Source organism: Prionailurus bengalensis, chromosome A3, assembly GCF_016509475.1.
Source record: "Prionailurus bengalensis isolate Pbe53 chromosome A3, Fcat_Pben_1.1_paternal_pri, whole genome shotgun sequence".
Classification (NCBI taxonomy): domain Eukaryota; kingdom Metazoa; phylum Chordata; class Mammalia; order Carnivora; family Felidae; genus Prionailurus; species Prionailurus bengalensis.
In genome coordinates, this window is record NC_057354.1 from 19,098,793 (window position 1) to 19,121,716 (window position 22,924).

The window sequence follows — 22,924 nt, forward strand, 5'->3', positions numbered from 1 at the left end:
TGCAGAACCTTTTTGGGATTCTCTCTCTCTCTCTCTCTCTCTCTCTCTCAAAATAAACAAACTTAATAAAAAAAATTTTTTTAAAACACAGTCTTTCAAACTGTAGTTGTGATACATTAGTGGTTTAACCAGTTTTAAGGGTTATAACCACCCTTTTTAAAAACAAGAAACAGAATTTAAAATGTCAGAATTCACTCCTTGTAGAAAGCTAAACATTGTTTTGTGCAACTTTTGTTTCAGTTATACACAAACACCTATATATATATGTATACATATATACATATATATATACATATATACATATATACATATATATATATATATCTGTGTGTTGGGTCTGTGATGTAAAATAAAATTTTTTGGTAGCTTATAGTCAAAAAGAATTTGAAAATGTCACAGTATTTCTGGCAGATTCAGATAGCAGTAGACTCTGAACGCCTCTCTCTCCACTTCTACCTTCCTTACTCAATCAGAGGTTGGTGCTTCTCTAGTACTTAGCACAGGGCCTGGAGGAGTAAACAAGCTCCACATCTTTGATAAGCTGAACATGTTAAGCAATGTGATAGGACGATGCTCACCTTGTCGATGAAGTACAGGGCTACAGCTCTCTGCCGAACTTTCATCTCTTTGGACTTCCAGTCTTCTCGATACTGGTTCCGGATCTTGTCCACACACTTCTTAAGCCGCCGAGCGGTCTCATATTTCTGCCAATCTTTCTCACCCTGCAGAGACCCAACCCCAAAGGTGGATTGCTTAGGAATGGTGGAGTAAAAACAGACTTTGAACACCCAAGTTCAGAGCTGTGAACCAAAGAAAAGAAGCCTGAGCTTAAGCAAGGTAGAAAAAGAGTACTGAAGAGAAACTATAAAGCATTTAACCTGATGAGAACTCATGCTGTCCTGTTTCACTGTCAAGCACACACACGACTCCTTTCTAATTGCTAAATTGTTTATGTTCTTGGGAAAAGCCCACATGGCACATCCCCAAAACGGACTTCTGTCAACACAAAGGGTATAAACATCCCCATTCCCACATCAGCATCATCGCTCTCTCTGCTCCTGAATCTGTGAGCCAATAGCAGTTTTCTGCTAAGACCGAATTTCATTACATTCAAGACAACCATGCACAATTTGATGGAAGTGTCAAGGAAATAGAGCCAAAGATTACAACTTGTAATTACTAAGGAACACAATGACTTCCAGGAACAGCTGTAATCATTCACCATTTTCTAACTTCTGCTTTTTTCCCCCAATATATGAAACTTATTGTCAAATTGGTTTCCATACAACACCCAGTGCTCATCCCAAAAGGTGCCCTCCTCAATACCCATCACCCACCCCCCATCAACCCTAACTTCTGCTTTTAAAAGTATTCTTGATTAGATTGAGGAAAGCAATGTTACTAGGAAGACTTTTTTTTTAAAACATTAGAGCTTTTGATATAAGATTTTAAGATGGATTTTAAAACCAATGAAATGTTTTTGAAAGAGAGTGAAAAGATGGTCTCTACCCAACAGTGACAGGAGATTAGTCCTGCTGCCACGCTGAAAGGAAATTCACAAGCAAGGGCTGATACTAATGTCAAGTGAGAAAGGTAAGAAAGGGGGAAAAAAAAATCCAAGGACTCCCAAGAGAGTCAGGGAGTATTCTAAGGTCTAAAACAGATTATATGACATGAATACAGGGATGGAATTCAAGAACCCAAGAATCTCTGCAATTAATTCCCCCACCTATGAGAGAGAGGGACATCGTGATTTTTACCCACATAAGCCTAGTTCCCGCCTATGCCATGGGACACATGGTCCTTGAAGTGTTCAGAACTATGGTCAAAATAACTAGCCTTCTGAGCATGCAGGAAAGTTGGCTAAGTGAAAGCAAGAAAGATCTACTTCTAGCTCCACCAGCGCCCCGAACTGCAAGCTCACCCGGCTGCACTAAGGGTTCATCACTCTGCCACAAATGTATGTGGCCAAGTTGTTTGTAAGTGAACTACTTGCTGTGGGTGGGTGATTTAGCAGTTGTTGATACAATACAGAAGAAATATCAAAGTTCTATTTCCTGACAATGGCAAGCTGAAAATTTCTCACTGGTTTTTCCAAGTATGTACTAACATTTAACAGGGTGAAGAAAAGGTGTGATACAGCTGTCCTCATATACAAGTAATCCATTTCCATGACAATCGTGCGAGAGAGACACACACGCACAATCTTCAACAGCACAGCCTCCCGCTCAGGAGTGGGCTCTTGGCCATCACTCTAATGCATGCAGGCCTACTAAAGCCTAAGTCCAAGTCTTCAAAGTCCTGTAGGGTCACATTTGCGCAATTCCTTAGTTATGCCACTGAAACAAGGTTTAGAAAAACCCAACAAATAAGCCATTCACAGAGGGTACCACAAGACCAACTTTTCCTCACAGGTTGGCTCGGCTCCTGACCCAAGGATCCAGGATTCTCTCAAGTAAGGACATAAGAGGCGGGGCGGAGGGGCAGAAGCCACCTTGTCTAGGTCTGGGGGAAGGAAAGCTAGCCTCCAGGAAGTATGCTTACCCCTGCCGTCAGTTTCCTTGAATGGAATCCAGACAGTAAAATGCACTTGAACAAGCTTTCTCAGACTACTCCCAGAAAGAAAAAATATCCATTTAGGTCTTCCAGACAGGGCCCTCCTCAAAACCATCGCAGTGAAACAAGGTATCCACCACAGGGGAACTGCCTTTAATCCCCTCCCATCTTTCCCTACCCAGTCAACCCTCTCTATAGATGAGAATCTAATTTGATTACTTATAAGTGACATTCTTTGAGAGATTGTTTTTAACTAGTGGGCTCACCATATTTTCTGGTTCTAATATAACTGCTTACTCATTAAGCACACTGGATAGGGGCACCTGGATGGCTCAGTTGGTTTAAGTGTCTCTTGATCTCGGCTCAGGTCATGATCTCACGCTCATGGAATTGAGCCCCACATCGGGTTCTGTGCTGACCGTGTGAGCCTGCTTGGGATTCTCTCTCCCCCTCTCTCTCTGCCCTTTCCCCACTGGCACACTTGCTTTCTCTCTCAAAAATAAATAAACTTAAAAAAAAAAAAAAGTCTAAAAAATATATATATATATACTAGGTAAATGGGGTCAGGATCTGAATTCAGGATACAAAGTGGGAAATGAGCTGTTCCTATTCTCCAATCCTCTCTCAGAGATTTGTATTGGGGAGCGATGACATTTGCCAATATTCTTAAGTGGCTCTTCTTTATTTGTTGGAAGATTTTTTTTAATTTTTTAAGGAATCTCTACACCCAACTTTGGCCTGGAACTTACACCCCTGAGATCAAGAGTCACACACTCCACCGACTGAGCCAGTCAGGAGGCCCATAAGTGGCTCTTCTCACTTAGCTGGTGATGCACCAAAAGAGGAATGGCTAGCATTCTGAATTCCAAACATCTAACATTTAAACAAAAGATACAACAAACTGGCCTCATACATTTAATACCATGTTTAAAGATAAAATCCAACCAACTTTTCATATATGCTCATTTTTAGATGTTTGCCTTATTACGGATATGTAGAGGTTGTTATATATATTCAAATTCTTTTCCACATACAAGTAGTGCATTTTAGTCCACTATTTCCTATTCATCTTTCATTCTGAATAAATCTAAAAGAGATTTTATGTTATACAATTTTAAGTGTACTGTTTAATCCGTTTTAACAATTCATAACCCCTGTAACCTACATCTCATCAAGACAGAATATTCTCTATCATTTGAGAAAGTTTCCTCATGCCCCTTCCCAGTTAATCACCAACTAAGCAAGCACTATTCCTTTAATCTGACTTGTATCATCATAGCTTGGTTTTGCCTAATTTAGAATATTGTAAGAATGGAATCCTACAGGGGTGCCTGGGTGGCTCAGTCGGTTAAGCGTCTAACTCTTGATTTGGGCTCAGGTCATGGTCTCACAGTTTGTGGGTTCGAGCCCCATGTAGGGCTCTATGCTGACAGCATGGAACCTGCTTGGGATATTCATTCTTTCTTTCTTTCTTTCTTTCTTTCTTTCTTTCTTTCTTTCTTTCTTTCTTTCTCTCTCTCTCTCTCTCTCTCTCTCTCTCTCTCTCTCTCTCAATCTCTCTCTCTCCCCCTTTCTGCTCCTAACTCATGCTCATGCATACGCTCTCAAAATAAATAAAGTAAACTTAAAAAAAAAAATGGAATAATACAGTATAGGTTCTTGTGTCTGGGCTTCCCAATACATTTTTAAGATTCATCCATGTCGTTGCATTTATCAGCAGCTTGCTCCTTTTAATTGCTGGTATATAGATACAATCCAGGACTATCCCTAATGTGTTTGATGAGACCATGTGTTTATTCTGTTGATGGACCCCCCTAGGATGTTTCCATTTTGAGACTTGCACGAATACAGCGCTGCTATAAACATTCTTGTACAACTCTTTTTGTGGACATAGGTTTTCAATTTCATTCAGGGCAGAAATACCTAGAACTGAAACTGAGATCTCATTGTGGTTTAAATCTCCTAGTAATTAGTGATGTTGAGAACTCTTTCGTGTGCTTATTTATTGGCCATACCTCTATCTTGTTAAGCATCTGTTCAAATCTTTCGCTTTTAATGGGAATGTTTGTCTTTTTTATTGAGTTATAGGAATTCTTTGTATATTCTTGATACAAGTTTTTTGTCAGATATACATGCTGCCAATATCTTCTCCCAGCCTGTAACATATATTTAATTAACCTTGTCCTTTGTTGAACATAAGTTTTTAATTGTAATTATTTTTTTTTTTTTACATTCACTTATTTTTGAGAGACAGAGTACAAGTGGGGTAGGGGCAGAGAGCGAAGGAGACACAGAATCCGAAGCAGGCTCCAGGCTCTGAGCTGTCCGCACAGAGCCCAACACGGGGCTCGAACTCACAAACCGTGAGATCAGAACCTGAACCGAAGTCGGATGCTTAACTGACTGAGCCACCCAGGTGCCCCAATTTTAATTTTTTTAATGTCAATTTTTGAGAGAGAGAGAGAGAGAGAGAGAGAGAGAGAGAGAGCGAGCGAGCAGGGGAGACGCAGAGAGAGAGGGAGACACAGAATCTGAAACAGGATCTAGGCTCTGAACTGTCAGCACAGAGCCCAATATGGGGCTCGAACTCACGAGCTGTGAGATCATGACCTAAGCCGAAGTCGGATGCCCAACCAACTGAGCTACCCAGGCGCCCCAACAAGTTTTTAGTTTTAATGAAGTCAACTTTATCAATTGTTTCTTTTATCATTAGTGCTTATTGTGTCCTGGGAAATCTACAACAAGGTCATGTAGATGTTCTATCACGATACCATCTACAAGTTCTAGTGTTTTATTCCTTCTACTTTAGAATTCAGAATTTTAAAGATTCAGAATATAACTTTTTAAAAAATAAGCGTTATGTCTTATTTTCCTTTTCTAATAAAACTCACCAAAATCAGAGCTTCCCAAGACTATAAAGTTTTATAAGGACATTTTCCTTCAATCCAGCTCTTTAATCCCCAGATGGTTACATTCAAAAGTTTGTAGGTATATACATCTTTGAAACCCCCCAAAATTATAAGCTCTAAAGATAGAAAAGTGTATTTCTCCCTAAGAATATTTTATTAGGATTGAATGCAATGTAATGTCAACACGGATTCTAAAGTTTGCTGTACTTAATTTAAAGAAAAAATGACAAATTTTGTTCATAAAGTTAAGACCGGTTGAAGAACCTCACTTTTACTAAGGGCTACTTTACAGGTAATGAGACTAGATCATGTTTCCAACCTTGGCAGTGGGCTGGACTTAGCAGTGAGTACCTTAATAAGCAGTCCTTTTAACCTCTGGATCTATGGTTTATCCAGGATCAGAGAGCTTTGTAGAAACCACTGGTTCCAGAAGGCTGACTGTCATTTTCCTGCTATTTCAGATTCCATGGGCACCAAAGTACAGAGTGGAAGAGGAAGGGAATGGAAACACTTGCAACAAGATGTCTATATAATGAAAATCCTGGAAGGTAAAGCAGAACTAACCAAGATGAGCATAGAAAGATGCGAATGAGCTCAGGACAGTCTTTACCTGAAACACACATTCCTGCGGCTCTCAAAAGTCCCTATTGTTTCGACGGCTTGTGAGGCTGTTTGTAGTATAAACCTGACTCTGACTGCAAGTAGGCCAATTAAAGTTTCCGGAAAGGGAGACATTAAAAAGATACACTTCAGCTGTGCTTTTTTTTTTTTTTTTTTTCTTTTACCCTTGACTGCCCAACTTTAAAAAATTGCCAAAAGTCTCTTAGGGTGTCTGGGTGGCTCAGCTGGTTAAAGCATCAGGCTCAGGTCATGATCTCACAGTTTGTGAGATCTGCGCTGGGCTCTGGGCTGACAAGTGCAGAGCCTGCATGGGACTCTCTCTCGCCTTCTCTCTCTGCCCCTCCCCTGCTTGTGTTCTTTCTCTCTCTCAAAGTAAGTAAATAAATATTAAGAAATAAAAATAAAATTGTCAAAAATCTCTAAGTCACGTCATGCTTGAGCTAAATTTCTTAATGGAACAGAGATGGGGTAGAACAGAACAATAACATAACACAAGGGAAGTGAATAAGTAAAATAAAGACAAGCAAAAGAATCTCAGAATAGAAAAGTCTCTGGCGGCCGAGCAGAAAGGTATAGAACAAAGCCCCATCACGGTAGCCTCCCATGTTTTGGATCTAAAGTCCCTAATGAAGTACAACCATCAATTACCACTCAAGACACTACGACAAAAACTTATTTATAGACTTTTGGGTTAGATGGGGTTAAGTGAAATCATACTTTAATCCTCAAGTTGCTTCAAACAGCAATGAAAGTGCTCCAAGCAAGATGGGGAGACCTAAAGCCAGGGCCTGTGTTAGTTTAGGCCGAGCTGGGCTCGAAGACTGCTATGAGGAGGGAGCAGAGAAGTGGAGAGCAAAGAACAAATGAGAATGAGAACATGGACAAAAACCACCTCCCAAAGTTTACAGACAGAAATTCCAGAAGACAAAAGAAAAATGACTTAGAAAAACTGCCAACAATAATTAGTACACAAATTCAGTTCAGGCAACATTTTAAAAAACAATCTAACAAAGGTTTCCTCATATATATCAATTATGAATAAAGAGAAAACAGATGTAACAGCCACAAAAAAGGACAAGAAATTATAAAACAAAACCAACAGAAATGAAGTGAAATAAAATTCAGTACACATGAAATAATAATTAGAAATCCTGAAAGCAAAAATTAATAATTAAAATGAATTATAGGGGAGATACAAACTTCAGGATGCATATAATCAAAAGGAGAATTAGGAAATTGGAAGGGAGTCCTAAAGAACTTCCCCAAATAAAGACCAGAACTAGAGGTAAAAAATATGAAAATAGAGGGGCGCCTGGGTGGCGCAGTCGGTTAAACGTCCAACTTCAGCGTAGGTGATGATCTCACTGTTTGTGAGTCCGAGCCCCACATGGGGCTCTGTGCTGACGGCTCAGAGCCTGAAGCCTGCTTCAGGTTCTGTGTCTCCCTCTCTCTCTGCCCCTCTCCCACTCCTGCTCTGTCTCTTTTTCTCTCAAAAAGTAAATAAACAGTAAAAAAAAAAAAAAAAGAATATGGAAAATAGAGCTTTAAAAAAAGTGTAGATGGAGAAGCTCCAATGTTCATCTAAGAGAATTCCAAAAGAAGCAAATGGAAGGAATGATCTAGAAGCTGTGGAAAAATGGCTGAGAGTTTTCTAGAATAAAAATACATTAGTCATCTGATTCAAAGTCTAGTCTGAGCATCTATACAAAAACAGCAAAACCTTGGTTTGTGGGCATAATTCATTCTGGAAATATGCTTGTAATCAAGCACTTGTATATCAAAACGAATTTCAAGAACCACTGGCTCAGTCGTGATCATGTGACATTTGGTGCCACATACTACTACTTCTATTGCAAGACATCGCTTACTAATCAAGTTAAAATTTATTAAAGTTTGTATGTCTTGAGGAACACTCAGAACAATCCAAAGTTTTACTGTATATCCGTATTTAGATATATAGTAATAAAGATACTCTTTACTGGAGAAAAGATAGATTATAAGAATGAAAATAAAGAAAATTTTCAGATAAATAAATACCTAGAGAAAGGTATGGAGTGTAGAAACTAATCACATATATCTCACTGTGATAACTGCTGAATGGAGAGAGGGTTAGGATTTTATGTATGATTGTGGGTTCTTGTAAAAAAAGAAGTAAAACTTAAGCAGAGGAAGTATGCGGTGTAAGAACTGGAAATAATTAGTTTAAAATGCCCTTATTTACAGGTAATTTAATTGTCTATGTAGAAAATACAAAGGACAGATGCTTTTAGAATAAGAGCTCAGCAACGTTGTCATACATTACCACTCTAGGAAGAACAGAAATGTAGTAGAAAAAAATCACATTCAGTAGCACTAAAAACTGTAAGGTCTCTAAGAAAAAAAGGCTTTAAACATAGGAAACATTTCTGTGGAGAAGATTACAAAGCAATATTAGAGGGTATATTCAAAGACATGAATTAGTGAAGAAGTAGAATATGTTCATGGACTGGAGGACTCAAAATAATGTATCCTCCCACCCCCCCCCCCATTAATCTACACATTCAATACAATACAAATCTCGGGACACCTTGATGGCTCAGTCGGTTAAGCATCCAACTCTTGATTTCAGCTTAGGTTATGATCTCACCAGTCGTGAGACTGAGCCCTAAGTTGCCTATTTGGGATTCTCTCCCCCTCTCTCTGCCTCTCCCCCGGCTCATGCGCATGCACTTTCTCTCTCTCAAAATGAATAATAAACATTAAAAAAATTAAAAAAAATCTCAACAGTATCCATTAGAACATGACAGATTTATCTCAAAATGAATGCAAAACATCAAAGAGGAAAGAACAGTCAAGACAATTTTGAAGAACGAGATGAAGGACACTTGTCCTATGCAGTAAAAACTTACCAAGCAACAGTAGTTAACACAGTAAGCTACTGATGAAGAAACAAACAAACAGGACAGAGAGCCCAGAAACAGACTGACACACATGTAGAAATTTGATATATAAACAGAGAGGGTAATACAACTAAATAGTTCTGGAACAACTGGTTATTCATTTGAAAAAATGTATTAGATTTCAACTTCATACTATACACAAAAATACATCCGAATAGATCAAAGATCCAAATGCAAAAAGCAAAACTTGAGAAATGTTGACAAGGATACATGAGACAGAAATGTGTACATGCTGTTGGGGGAATGATGGTGATGTAAACTGGTTCAGGCACTTTAGAGAACTTAAAAGTATCTAATAAAGAATCTTTAAGGAAAAATTTCATCTATACAAGGAAAATGTGTTTATTCCAGAACTATTTATAATAGCAAAGTGTCATAAATAACTCTAAATGTTTCTTGACAAGGGAATTTTTTTTTTTTTAACATTTATTTATTTTTGAGAGATGGAGAGAGACAGAGCAGGAGCAGGGTAAGGGCAGAGAGCGAGGGAGACACAGAATCTGAAACAGGCTCCAGGCTCTGAGCCGTCAGCACAGAGCCCGATGTGGGGCCTGAACTCATGAACCATGAGATCATGACCTGAGCCGAAGTTGGACGCTTAACGGACTGAGCCACCCAGGCACCCCAAGAATAATTTTTTTTTTATAAAATAGCATACCGTGTAGCAAATAAAACAAATAAGTTAGAAGTATATGTCAAAAGAAAATCTCAATACAAAAGCTGAGTGAGAGAAGTTGCAGAATGATCTCAATAACTTACCTAGTTTAAAAGTGTGCCTTGTAAAATACTACATATTGTTTATGCACACAGAAATAAATTATGAAAAACAAAAATATACACAAGAATGAAAACATTAAGTTCAGTAATAGTAACCTCCAAGGAAGAAGGAGAATGGGGGGTGGGGTTCAACTGTGTTCATCAGAATACTTTTTAGGAAATGAAGTAACTGAACAAACAGGATACAATGTTAAGGTTTGACACAGCCAGATGGTGGACATAGTATTCAATACATTATCTATTCTTGTATATTTGAACTAGTTCATAAAAAAATAAGACCCCTAATGCTTGTATCTATTTTTTTAATTTTAATTTTATTACTTTTTAAATTTACATCCAAGTTAGTTAGCATATAGTGCGACAATGATTTCAGTAGATTCCTTAATGCCCCTTACCCATTTAGCCCAGTCCCCCTCCAGTAACTCTCTATTTGTTTTCCATATTTAAGTCTCTTATGTTTTGTCCCCCTCCCTGTTTTTATATTATTTTTGCTTCCCTTCCCTTATGTTCATCTGTTTTGTATCTTAAAGTCCTCATGAGTGAAGTCATATATTTGTCTTTCTCGGACTGATTTTGCTTAGCATAATACCCTCTAGTTCCATCCACATAGTTGCAAATGTCTCTTTTAAATTTCTTTTTAATGTTTGTTTCTGAGAGAGAGAGCGAGCGAGCGAGAGAGAGAGAGAGAGAGAGAGAGAGCGTGCGCATACGAGCAGGGGAGGAGCAGAGAGAGAGGGAGACACAGAACCCAAAGCCGACTCCAGACTCCCGAGCTGTCGGCACAGTGCCTGACTCAAGGCTCGAACTCACCAACCATGATATCATGACCTGAGCTGAAGTCAGACATTTGACTGAGCCACCCAGGCGCCCTGGAGTTGTCTATTTTTATCTAGAGAATGCTTCTCCTACTGGCACTGCATTTAAAGACTATTCAAAACACTGTCAAACCCCAACCTCTGATGTTCTCACTGTTTTGGTGAGTGGGAAACAGCCAACAAGGAGTGGCAAAAAGCTGGAGAAATCACATTTCTTTTTCCTTCCAACTTCCCAAGCCTTTAACCATCTTCATGACTCTTAGGATCCCAACCCAGCTGAGGAGAGTCAGCCACTCTGTGAGGGGTATAAGATTCTAGGCAGGCCTACCTGTGGGTGACTTCTAGGTTCATTACCATAACCATCATTCAGAAACTTGCACAAATCCCTACAGTATATGGGGGTTATCTGGATATTGTCAGGAATAAATTGGTGGCTCTCAGCTCTGGAGGGTCTCCACCTGGCCTATCAACAATGGAGATCTCAACCGGTGAAGGCTCTCCTATAATTAACTTGAATCCTGGATATTAAGAGAACGCAGTATACATTTATCTGGAATCTGTTCACCTCTCTCCGCCCACACTGGCATCATTTTGTCCAGGCCACCACTATCCGTTGCCTAGAATACAACAGCATCCGATCAATATTCGTACTTCTGGTATGCATATAATCCAATCTTCACAGAGGTTAGTGCTCAGAATGATCAGTTACGTCACAAGTTTCTAAAATACAAATCTGGTATTGTTCCTCTTGTTAAAACCCAATAGCTTCCTACTGGATTTAGGAGAATATAAACAATTTTAAGAAACAGCCTGAAAATCTGGCCTGCATCCCCCTGTAGCCTCCTCTTCCTGCCCCCTTCCTGCTCACTGTACTTCAACTACAATGACCTTCTCTCAGTCCTCAAGCCCACCAAACTCTTTCTCACCTCAGGGATTTCAAAAGGCAATTTTCCTTATCTGGAACATCCATTCCCTTATCCTTTCCATGGATAAATCCTATTCATCTTGTAAGTCTTATCTTAAATGTCACTTCCTCAGAAAGGCCTTCCCTCCACCCCGGTCAAATTGAATGCCCTGATACATTCTTATATGGTACCCTGTACTTTCCCTTTGCATCATTTACAAGAGCTCCTGTTTACTGGTGTGACTGTGTGTAAAGCCTCGGAATCTTGTTGAAGCAGGTCTATGTTCCAGACACGCCTCTGTTCAAAGTCCTTCAATGGGTCCTCACCAGATGCAGAGCACAGACCAGTCTCTTCAGCATGGCACTTAAGGCTGGCCACAATTTGGCAGTAGGGTTATCACACACAGGCAATCAGGAGGCTAAGGATTTAAGTCAGAGTGAGTAACTAACTACTGGATCATGAGCAAGTTTTTTGGCCTCCACGAGACTAAATTTATTTCTCTATAAGACAGTGGCATTAGTACATGTGGTATGGTTGTTAAGATAATCAAATATCAACTTATGTGAAAATACTTAACAGTAACCTGGTATCATTATTTTGCCTTTTTTTTTTTTTTTTTTTAAAGTAGGCTTCATGCCTAGTGCAGAGCCCAACACGGGGCTTGAACTCACGAACCACCCGAGATCAAGACCTGAGCTAAGACCAAGAGTTGGATGCTTAACCAGCTGACCCCACCCAGGTGTCCCAAATTTTTATTTTTTTTCCATGTGTAAAATACACATAAAATTTAGCACATTCACAATGTTGTGCAAGAATCACCACTTGCTAATTCTTTTTGTTACTTCTTTTTAACACTTCTCACTCTCCATCTATAATGACATAATTCTGTTTGGAATATCTCTAACACCAACAGTAACCTAATTTCCTTCATACAGTTGTTCCTCATCCGTAAGTGCTGGGAAATAACTGCTGCATTTCTCTAAAGCACGTAATGCTTACCTTTCTTCTAATACAGTTGAATACTTACCCAATTTGCCCACTAGCCTAGGAGTTGAGAGCTAAAACCACCATTCATCCACCTTTATTTCGGAAGAAAATAACATGCCCCTTTAGAAGACCTGACTTCTGCTCGTGAGGGTTTTCTTTCTGATTCTATACTTACTCTAAACTAGGAAAAGTGACATTTTCCAACTGAATGGCAGGAAATATCAGAGATTTTTCATATTAGAACAAAGAACTATAAGCTAGAGAGTGTGCAGTTTATAGGGCTGGCAAAACACATAGCCTTTTTAGGTGTGGCTTTCATGTCTTACCATGTTCAATAACCTATAAACCAAAATTAAGAGTGTCTTTAGTGCCAGTCCTCTGTAAGTTAACAGTCATAGTCTACAAAGAACTCATTTCTTGGCTGCCTTTTTAGAGCTCATCTCTCTTTTAGGTTGTTATGCAAAGTTCCACAGTACATTTGAGGGAGGAAGTTCTCCCAAGCAGGGTATGCCTAGCAGGCTAACAAGAACGGACTGTCCTTCCAAGACAGTTTTCCCCTTTCAATAATAGTATTAACAAATAACAACACAGGGGTATACAATGGTTTATGATGTGCTTTCATATACATAATCTCACCTGGTCCTGGTGGAACCTATCCAGGTGTAACCTTAGGAAGCCGAAGTATGTAAGACTCTAGATTTTACAACTTCTGGATTCAGAGCAATTCTGCTCCCTTCTTCAGGGCCAAGAAAGGGGGGGAAGAAAGCAGCAGAAGCCAATTTACATTTACTGCATTTTTCATCACAACCCCACCACTGGAATAGTAAGCAACACGAAGGTAGGGACTGCATCTGTTTTGTTTACCAACACAGTTCCTAACACCATGCATACATATGGTATGCCAGGCACATACTGGGATTTCAGTAAATATTTGTGAATAAATGAATCAGATTATAATGTGACGCAGAAGACAGATACACCTAAGGAAGGCATGAAAATACTTGATTTTGTGGAGAGTTTTTAATTTGTCACAGTGATTCTAGAGACCAGTAACACTACATTTCAACAAGAGATTATCAGCCCCACTAACTGGGGCAGCTCTTAGCTACCTCTTACCTTGATTCGTGAACTGGGGTTTAGCATGATATATTTAATGGAACCTTGGATGTTCTCTGTCCAGGAGACCAGCCAAGTAACCTTGTTATCATGTCGGACCTCTTTCCATTTATGTCCTGTAGGAGGAGAAGGAACCTTGGCATCTCTGTGGAAATAACAAAGTAGGAGGGTAGTGAATTGAGGAGAAGTGAGGGACAGTTTCACCTTTTGTAACCTAAAGTGGGTAAATCTGCTGAGCACGTATTTCCAAATTTCCTCATCACCAGTCAGTAACTGAAAAATACTAGGAGATCTATATATATGGAAATACTGTGCTGTTCCCAAACAGACTTATGCAACCTAGGAAATACTCCCAGCAACAATATTCCCAAGAACAAATGAAGCCCCCAACTTTATTTCTGGCCCAAACAATGAGCTGTGCTCACTTGCTACAGTTGATGATTATATCCTCAGGCATGATCCGTCTCTTCAGCATGCCCATCTTGGGGTGGTTGCCACGGCCACGGAAAAGCCCAGGAGGTTCTATCTTGAAGTTGGCAATCCTCTCTCTGTGGTTATCCATAATACAGAAGCCATATTCTTTCAGTAATTTTTCATTCTCCTCTTTGATTTTCTGGAACAGAGCAAAGAAGTATTCAAAAGGGATTCAAATTGCTGTTCCCTATTGCTACTATTTTATCTCTTATTTGAGAACAGGTCAAGGTAGAGAAAAGTCTAAAAATCACTAAGAAATATGCAAATAGGGGTGCCTGGCTGGCTCAGTCAGAATAGCATGTGACTCCTGAACTTGGTTATGAGTTTGAGCCCCACCATAAGTGTAGAGAATAAATAAAACGTTTTTAAAAATTAAAAAAAAAGGAAAGAAATGCAAATAAGGATAACCTCTAACAGTTTCCAAACATAAACACAATAAAAATTCCCCAAAATATCTATGCTTGACTTCTAATTACAGATTCAAAACTGAGTCTATTCTCTTAAAGGATTTATGTGTGAACATGTTACATAGGTATTTCTAAATATAACTTTAAAAACTAACGTCATTTTATTGAGTAGTGTCAAAATGGCAGAGGGGTATGACTCTCTGACAGGCCTCATAAAAAACATCTCCATGTTTTCTCATAGGTTCCAGACACATTTTAGTTGTACAGTACTTCAGATGGGTTTTCAACTCAAGCATACCTGTTACAGATTCTTTCCTAGGTATATGGGTACATACATTGTCTACTTTGTGAGCCTTGCTCCAAAAAAGGAGCGTGGGTGTGGAATTTGGAGCCTCCTTACCCTCTGCTGACTCTTTCGTATTATACTCAGAAATTCAACTTAACTAAGTCCTGTTGCCTTATAGGTAGAAACAGATTCAGAACTTGCTGGCAGGTGTCCTTGGCCAGGGCTCTGACAAGGTGATACTTCTGAAACTGTCCTATCTTTGGATCACTATTTGCAAAAACAAAGCTCAAAGTGGTTTAAGTTTTAAAACACCCCTGAAGTAAATAATAAACCAAGTTTCACTAACTGGGAATACTGAGAAGACTAAAATGGGACTGAAAAGTCTGGTGCATTTATCATTCTTACAGTAACGCGAATTTTAAACTAAAGGTCAAATAGGTACCATCAAACAATGAGTTATATAAATACAGTCGTCTAAACTGTATAAGCATGCACGTCCTTTAAAATATAGAAATTAAAGGGCTTTTTAAAATTCCGTACAGTCCTTAACATCTGGACCTCCAATTAAAGAAAGAACGAAAGGAAAGGAAAGGAAAGGAAAGGAAAAAGGAAAGGAAAAAGGAAAGGAAAAAGGAAAGGAAAGGAAAAAGGAAAGGAAAAAGGAAAGAGAATAAAAGAAAAAGAAACTTTGGTCTGAATTTCTGTAGATCAGGGTTTGGCAAACTTTCTCTGGACCGAAAATATTTTGGTCTTGAGAGCTACACGGTCTCTGCTGGACCTACTCAACTCTCTTACTGCCTCATAAAGGCAGCCACAGAGGATATCTAAACAGCTAGCTGTGGCTGTGTTCCAATAAAACTTTTTAATTAAAACAGACAGCCTATAGTTTGCCTACTGGTACCCTAGAAGAAAATGACATCTCACTGAATACTAGAAAGATCATTCTGGAATGAAGATGGAGATGGATGAGCATGCCTAGATCCCAGGGAGATCAAGAACAGGGAGGTATGGGAACAATATTATCTGTTTAAAACCCTAATATCCAGAAGTCACTGTGCAGGTCTGCCCGTCCTTAAATACTGTATTATTGGAATTACTGACTGGTTTTGGATCAAAAGAGCACCAGGTTCTTACACTAAGTCATTCAATAAAGTGCCTATTATTCACAACATTCAGTATGTAAAGCCCTTAAGAAAATTTAAACTTTACTCGGCCAAGAATCCTAAATCTTCAGTACAGAGCCATGTAAAATTACTGAAGTCAAAGTTGTGTAGGAACCAAGAAGAAAATTAGATGAACTAATCACTATTCCAAAATTCTCCAGAGGTTTAAGACATTCTATAGTACCGGGGTGCCTGGGTGGCTCAGTACGTTAAGCATCCAACTTCAGCTCAGGTCATGATCTCGTGGTTTGTGAGTTCAAGCCCCGCATCGGGCTCTGGGCTGACAGCTCAGAACCTGGAGCCTGCTTCGGATTCTGTGTCTCCCTCTCTCTCTCTCCCTGTCCCTCCCCTGCTTGCACTCTGTCTCTGCCTCTCTCAAAAATAAATAAACATTAAAAAAAAAAAAAAAAAAAAGAAATTCTATAGTACCAGTTTCTCTTCCTTGCTCATCTGTTTGCGAGCTTCTGACTGGGCTTTGAAATACTGGCTCATCTGGGTAAAATCACATTTGCTTAAGTTGGTGATAATATTCTTCTCTTCATTAGTCATTTCCTAGTCAAAAAAGGGGGGGGGGGGAGACAGAAGAAGAAGGTAAATACACTATTTAATACCCTAGGTTTCTTTGTGATTACAGCAAAGCACCATTTTTTTCAGCCAAAGGTGTTTGGAGAGGTAGCCAATCTAAATTTGTGAGTTTCGAAAAAAAAGAAAACATAATTTTATTACTTTGTGCTATTATAAAATATTTAATAGAAAAAAACTTTACATGATTTATCACTGAAAAAGCTCATGGAACTCTTATGTATTTGAGCTCTTTACACCCTGCCATATCCACAGGCCTGTGTATCCCATAGTTGAGAAACATGAATACGTATCATTTCCTTTAGCAATAAGAGAAACATTTCCATACTTATTCTCTCTTAGAAACATCACTACTCTACTCACTTAAAATGTTATTTTCAGGGCTATTCAGAAGGTAAACTTCACCTCAGCCTCTGTCCACATTATTCAAATTGAGAATAAGTAGATTGTTTAAAATCACCTAAACAGATGTAGGACATGTGATTTCAAGAGCAAAAAGTACCAAAAGCAAGGAAGTAAGAATAAAAAGGGAATGGGACATCACATTAACATCTCTCTTTGCAATAGGAGACAGAGGGGCAGGCAGTCTTGCAGAGACAAAGTTTCCTTTGCTCAACCAGAATTGAGGTTTTTTTGTTTGGTCTGATAAAGTCCCTCCTGCAGCCATATGAAAGTGAGAGGAAAGAAATATACATATTCTTGTTGGATAGAAAAATCTATGTAACATAATGAACAAATAGGGAAAAAGGAAAAACTTTAAATACAATAAAATTCATAAAGCTCAAATTTTACATCAGAATTTTTTGTGAAGTTACAGTTTACTATTTAGTATTTGATTAATATCTTTGCGAGATGCTAGGATATTAATACATAAGCTACAATACCTTTCTCCAGTCTTTAAAGAAATTTTTCCTAAATATTTCTTTAGTAGTATATTCATGGTCGAGCATTTTTGCAAAGAACGTAGCTACTTCTTCTGCTTTGGGGCTCAGCTTCATGACTTTACCTAGAGGAAAAAGTGGTTCCAAAAATTGAGGTGTATAATTCATGTTTTGAGTATAAATACTGAGCTCTGGAGAAGTCTTCTAACTAATGGTTTACCTTCCCAAGGTATACAAGGTCTGGTGACACATGGTAACAACAACAACAAAGACAATACACTGATTTATATCTAGTTGTAGAAGTTCTCCTTCTCTTTAGCAGATATTTACCTGGGTCATTCTCTGGAGACTATGCCAGTAAACTGTTCCCAGGTGCCTGCTCAGGACAGGGATGAGCTGGGGGAGGCCCAGCCACTCTTCCTTTTCCTTTCAGCAAGCAGGGTCCTTTACACCTCTTCAATGGTTTTTAAAAATCAAATCCTCAGAGGGACTCCTGCCACTGCTAAGCTAAGCAGCCTCTGTTCAAGAAGGGGAGGAAGGGATAGGGCAGGGAGTGGAAGAAAGGAATTGTGGGGAAAAGAAATAGGCATCTTTCTTCTTTAAAGTTAGGTGGGTGGAATATGAATAAAATAATATATATCCACAGCAGGCAAGCCCAGATATCCCACACGAAAAATCTAAGTAAGACCTTCCTCTAGAACTCTGATACTCAAAGTGTGGCTCACAGATCAGCAGCATTAGCATCACGTGGGAGTTCTGTTTGAAACATAGAATCAAGCCCCAACCCAGATCTATAGATTCAGCAAGTGCATTTTAAGAGACCCTCAGGTGACTCGTGTGCATACTAGAGTTTGAGATGATTGCTCTGGAACACAGGCATTATGAAGTTGCCTCTTTCAGGGAAACAGACTCATCCAGAGCACAAGGGATGACTGAGATTCTTGGTAGCGTGCACGTTAGCAAAAGCTGTTCTAAAGGAATCCTGATGTTATACAATGAAAAAGGCTAACTGTAACGTAAATCTGAATGAGGCCTACGGGCTTTGTGTACCTTAATTAGATAATAAAGCAATAAGGGGAAGTACTTGGGAGTTTAATCTACTTTTAGAATAGAGTATCTTTAACCGTACTCTTAGGGACAATTTCCATTTTTTCTTGAACATCCAACTTTACAACACCATCTGGAACTAATCCACGGCATAATAATTTGACTATACCTAAAATGCGGTTAAATACCATCCCACTGTCTTGCTATTACATAGCTACTAAAATTCACCAAGGATTTTCACTTTCATTATAGAAAACTAAATCTTAACCAGAAATCCATTCATTTCAAAACTCAGAAGATAACTCATTTCATGATGGCTGGGAAATCATCATCCCTAATTGCGGGATATAGGGAATCATGGCACAAAACTGAAATCGTCAGGGTAGACAGAACTTGTGTGGAATCCGCAACTCGAAAGGCCAACAGGTGGCACCACATTCCCCATTCAAACCTCCTCCCCCTCCCCCCAACCTCCTGCCTTTGAAAGAAGTCATTTTCGGGACGACAGGGTTATTAGCTTTCAAGGCTTTCCGGCACTTCTTCAGCTCTCCCCAACTCAGGTCTGAACTAGAGTTGCCAGTAAAGCTGTAACATGTTTCTTTTTCTTTTTTAATGTTTATTTTTGAGAGAGAGACAGAGCATGAGCAGGGGAGGAGCAGAGAGAGACAGAGGGAGGGAGACACAGAATCCAAAGCAGGCTCCAGGCTCCAAGCTGTCAACACAGAGCCCGATGCGGGGCTCGAACCCACGAACCGTGAGATCACGCCCTGAGCTGAAGTCAGATACTTAACCGACTGAGCCACCCAGGCTCCCTGTAATGTTTCTGATATAAAGGAAAATTTAAGTCACTAAATTTAAGTCACTATAAATTTAAGTCACTATATTCAAGTCACTAAAAATAAAATAAATGAAATAAAATAAATGGCAAGAAAAGAATGTAAACTGTTCTTAGGTCTGTTTGACATAAACCAGTATCAATAAATATTTGAAAAACAAAAAAATGGAGACTCTTTGGGCAATTTTACTGAATTCTGTACCAACAGAGGAAGGAATTTTGATGCCTCCTGTTTTAGATGAGCTGTCAAAAGAGGAAATGACAGCTCCCCAGCAGCAGAGTGGTGGGAAGAGGACTAGAAGATTCCTGGCAATGGGAGCACTTTGTGGAAAAGCCTGAGCTCCAGGAAGAAGAAACTGCTGAGTCAGAGCTGAAAACTGGACGTTCTCAAGAGAGACAAATCACTGCTTCAGCAAGCGGGTGCCCTGCCTCCCTGGCAGTTCCAAAGGAGTCTGAGAATTCTTTTCCCTAGAGAGCAGGCAGGACTTACAATATCAATTTGGACCAATAATTCAAATACAACATCCTAACTTACTGCACAATGCGAGTTTACGTAATCAAAGGGAAGAAATACCGGTGAGAAACCCAACTGAGAAAATGATACAGCTGGAGCTCCTATAATGGAGCACTGGCCAAGAATGAAGTAAAGGACCACAGTGACCAGTGATGACTGGTTCAGGCCTTGGCTTCCCATCTTGAAAAAGAGAAACCCAAGAGACTAGAGAATCTAGCTTTCCTTCAAATCATTTTGAACCTCAAAATGGGGCTTTACTAGTTGAGCTTTCTAAAGCTCTTGGTAAGTCCAGACATGAGCTACAAAATACATGGCCTTTTAGGATTGTCTTCTTCCAAGGTTCTAGGCTCTTTTTCCTCATTGGAGTTTGGCTTTGGAGTTATATTTAAGTAACCAACTATGAGGGCTAATAGAACTGTGTCCTGTGTGCTCTGGTCGACACAAGTCAGAATGTTTATATGATGCAAGTAATTGTCATTCAGGCTATAGGGTCCTGGTAGACTGCAAATATTGTGCAATCAGAGCGTGGTCAATATTGTCCATTGCTGGGTCTTGGTGTCTAACACAGGCACACTGAGTAAAAAATGAATTCCAGCTTGCCAAGCTTGACATGTCCCCCACTTGCAAGACCCAGTATAAACTACTACCTTTATCTATAAATATCTGTGGCCCTAAGGCCATTACTGGCGGACAAAGAGATGTACGAGAATTTTCCTGAGTGTGTTCACCACTAATGCCCTTAGGCAGTTTTCCTGCCCAGTATTTCTCAAAGTTTGGTCAGCAGACCTCTTGGTTCAGAACCCCCCAATACTATTCCACATCTATTAAATGAGTCCAGATCCACCTAGCAAATCTTAAGCATGTAAGGGTCTGGGGGAAAATGCTCTAGCCATTAATGGATAGAACTCTTGGAATGAGGGAGATCAGTTGAACATTCCCATCTGCACAGTGCTACACTGCAAACAGGAAGAATGTCAAAGGTACTCTTCAATTCTTCAGCCCAAGGACAGAAACACCAATGGTAGTTAATGGACAACTCTGAGTGTTCTGAGAGAAGCGCGTAGGCGGGCAGTTCTTTACAGCAGCCTATGAAATCTGACTGCACATATAGTAAAGGCATATTGTTGTGCTATGTACAGAGTGATTGACACCGACCAGCCCTACCTAGAGGCTGACGGCTGACTAATCTTCAACTGAATACTAGTACTATTTCTCATGATGAGCAGCTTATCAGCTTGCATTACATTGCTAAGGTAAAATACTACCATTCAAGTAAGGCTTTTCTAATAAATCTTGCAAAGAGTGGCTTCTCAGAAATGAAGTTCAGATAAAAACATTTAACTGGGGGACCAAGGGCTGTAAGCTATGTGGAGGGAACTTTTGGGGACCATGTAATTAAAACATTAACAGTTCCTTTTTCTCAAGGCAGTTCCTTCATCACCAAATGAGCCTTTAAGAGGTAAGTAAACACCTGATGACCATTCCCCCAAACCACACAATGACAATAAAACAAAATGAAATAAACAAAAAGGATTATATAGCACAAGATCCCTCCACGTTTTCTATTCCTAAGTAGAAGCAGGCTCTTTTCTTGGCCAACAATTAGACAACCTTGGAATAACTCACCATCATAGTAAAACTTGACATTCTCTGGAAGAGGCTCATATGGTGGAGCAAAAACAGGGCCTTTATGTTCTAGGAATTTCCACTTGATGCCTTCAGGGTAGCGTTCCTCTTCCCACCTTTAAAAGATAAAGTATAACACCGTTCAGTGATCACCTAGTATACAAAGTGTCATTTTTAAATGCCCAAAGAATTTATCGTTCAATTGGTTGACGCTCTAAAATAACTCTGGGCGCCACATTCAAGACCTGGATCAAAAGAACCAGTATTCTTCACCTTCAAAAAGCCAACACTCACAATAAATAAAATGGAATACTCAAGTGAACACAGGAAAATACAGTTCAACAGTTCAGTTCTACGAGTGGATACAAGGGATCCCAACTCAAGGACCTTGGCAATAACTGGGAGATATGGAAATGGAAGAGTTGTTTTACCACCATGGTATACATGACAGAGGTAGATGCCAGGTGAAGATGTAGGGAAAAACAACCCTATAAGAAAGTGCAAGACGGAACAGAAGACTGGGAAATAACAGTTCAGTTGGGGTACTGAGTTTAAGGTACTCATAGGTTACCTAGAGCTATCTAGCAGACACTGGTAACTAACTGAATGTAAAGTTTAGTGCAAAGAGTTTTTTAAAAACCCTAAAAATGATCAGACATACAGAAAAAGACAAATACAAGGAATACCAGATCCCCATCACTTGCGTTCAACAACTGCTAATATTATGCTAAGTTTCCTATTTTTTGCTGAACCATTTCAGCAATGTAAACTGCAGATATACCTCACCTCTAAATAGTTCACCTGTAAAAATAAAGATATTCTCTCACATAACTATGATACTATCACATCTAATAAAATTAGCTTCATTCTAATACCTAGACCATACTAAAAACTTCCCAATTATACTCAAAATGTATTTTATAGGCCAGGATCCAATTTTAGGATCATGCATTGAAATTGGCTGATAGGTCTCAAAGTCTTTCTTTTTCTGAATTAGACCCTCTCACCATCATCACCATTTTGTTTTTTTAAGAGTCAGTTGTCTTACAGATAGAATATTTTATTATTACTTTTTGTTTTATTTTAGAGAGAGAGAAAGAGTGCCAATGGGGGAGAGGGATGGAGGGAGGGAGTGGGACAGTGCGGGGGGGGGGGGAGGAAGAGAGAGAGAGGGAAAGAGGGGGGGAGGCAGGGAGAGAGGGAGAGAACCTTAAGCAAGTTCCAGGCCAAGCACAGAGCCCAACACAAGGCTCAATCCCATGACCCTAGGATAATTACTTAAGCCGAAATCGAGGGTCAGATGCCTCAGAATAGGATATTTTAAAACTTCACAAATTTTAATCTTCACTATTTCTACTTTAAAATTAAAAAGCTCCAAAGTTCTACAGAATACTCCTAAAGGCTAACTATGCATATTATTTATCATCTTCTAACTACAATATTTTTTCCAACTCCAATATTTTATTTTTTATAATTTTTAAAAA

The 22,924-nt window shown here is 39.3% G+C and overlaps 1 protein-coding gene across 1 annotated transcript in view; it reads right to left on the reverse strand.

Annotated features, from left to right (window-relative positions):
* Window positions 1-22,924, reverse strand: part of TOP1 (DNA topoisomerase I) — a 95,571-nt gene that overhangs the window by 10,473 nt on the left and 62,174 nt on the right. Inside the window, exons 9-14 of the mRNA XM_043602376.1 lie at window positions 21,441-21,556; window positions 17,422-17,543; window positions 16,385-16,507; window positions 14,051-14,238; window positions 13,626-13,770; window positions 579-722 (exon numbers count right to left, since the gene is read on the reverse strand). Of these exons, the coding sequence (XP_043458311.1) occupies window positions 579-722; window positions 13,626-13,770; window positions 14,051-14,238; window positions 16,385-16,507; window positions 17,422-17,543; window positions 21,441-21,556 (838 nt within the window). The remainder of the gene's footprint in view (window positions 1-578; window positions 723-13,625; window positions 13,771-14,050; window positions 14,239-16,384; window positions 16,508-17,421; window positions 17,544-21,440; window positions 21,557-22,924) is intronic.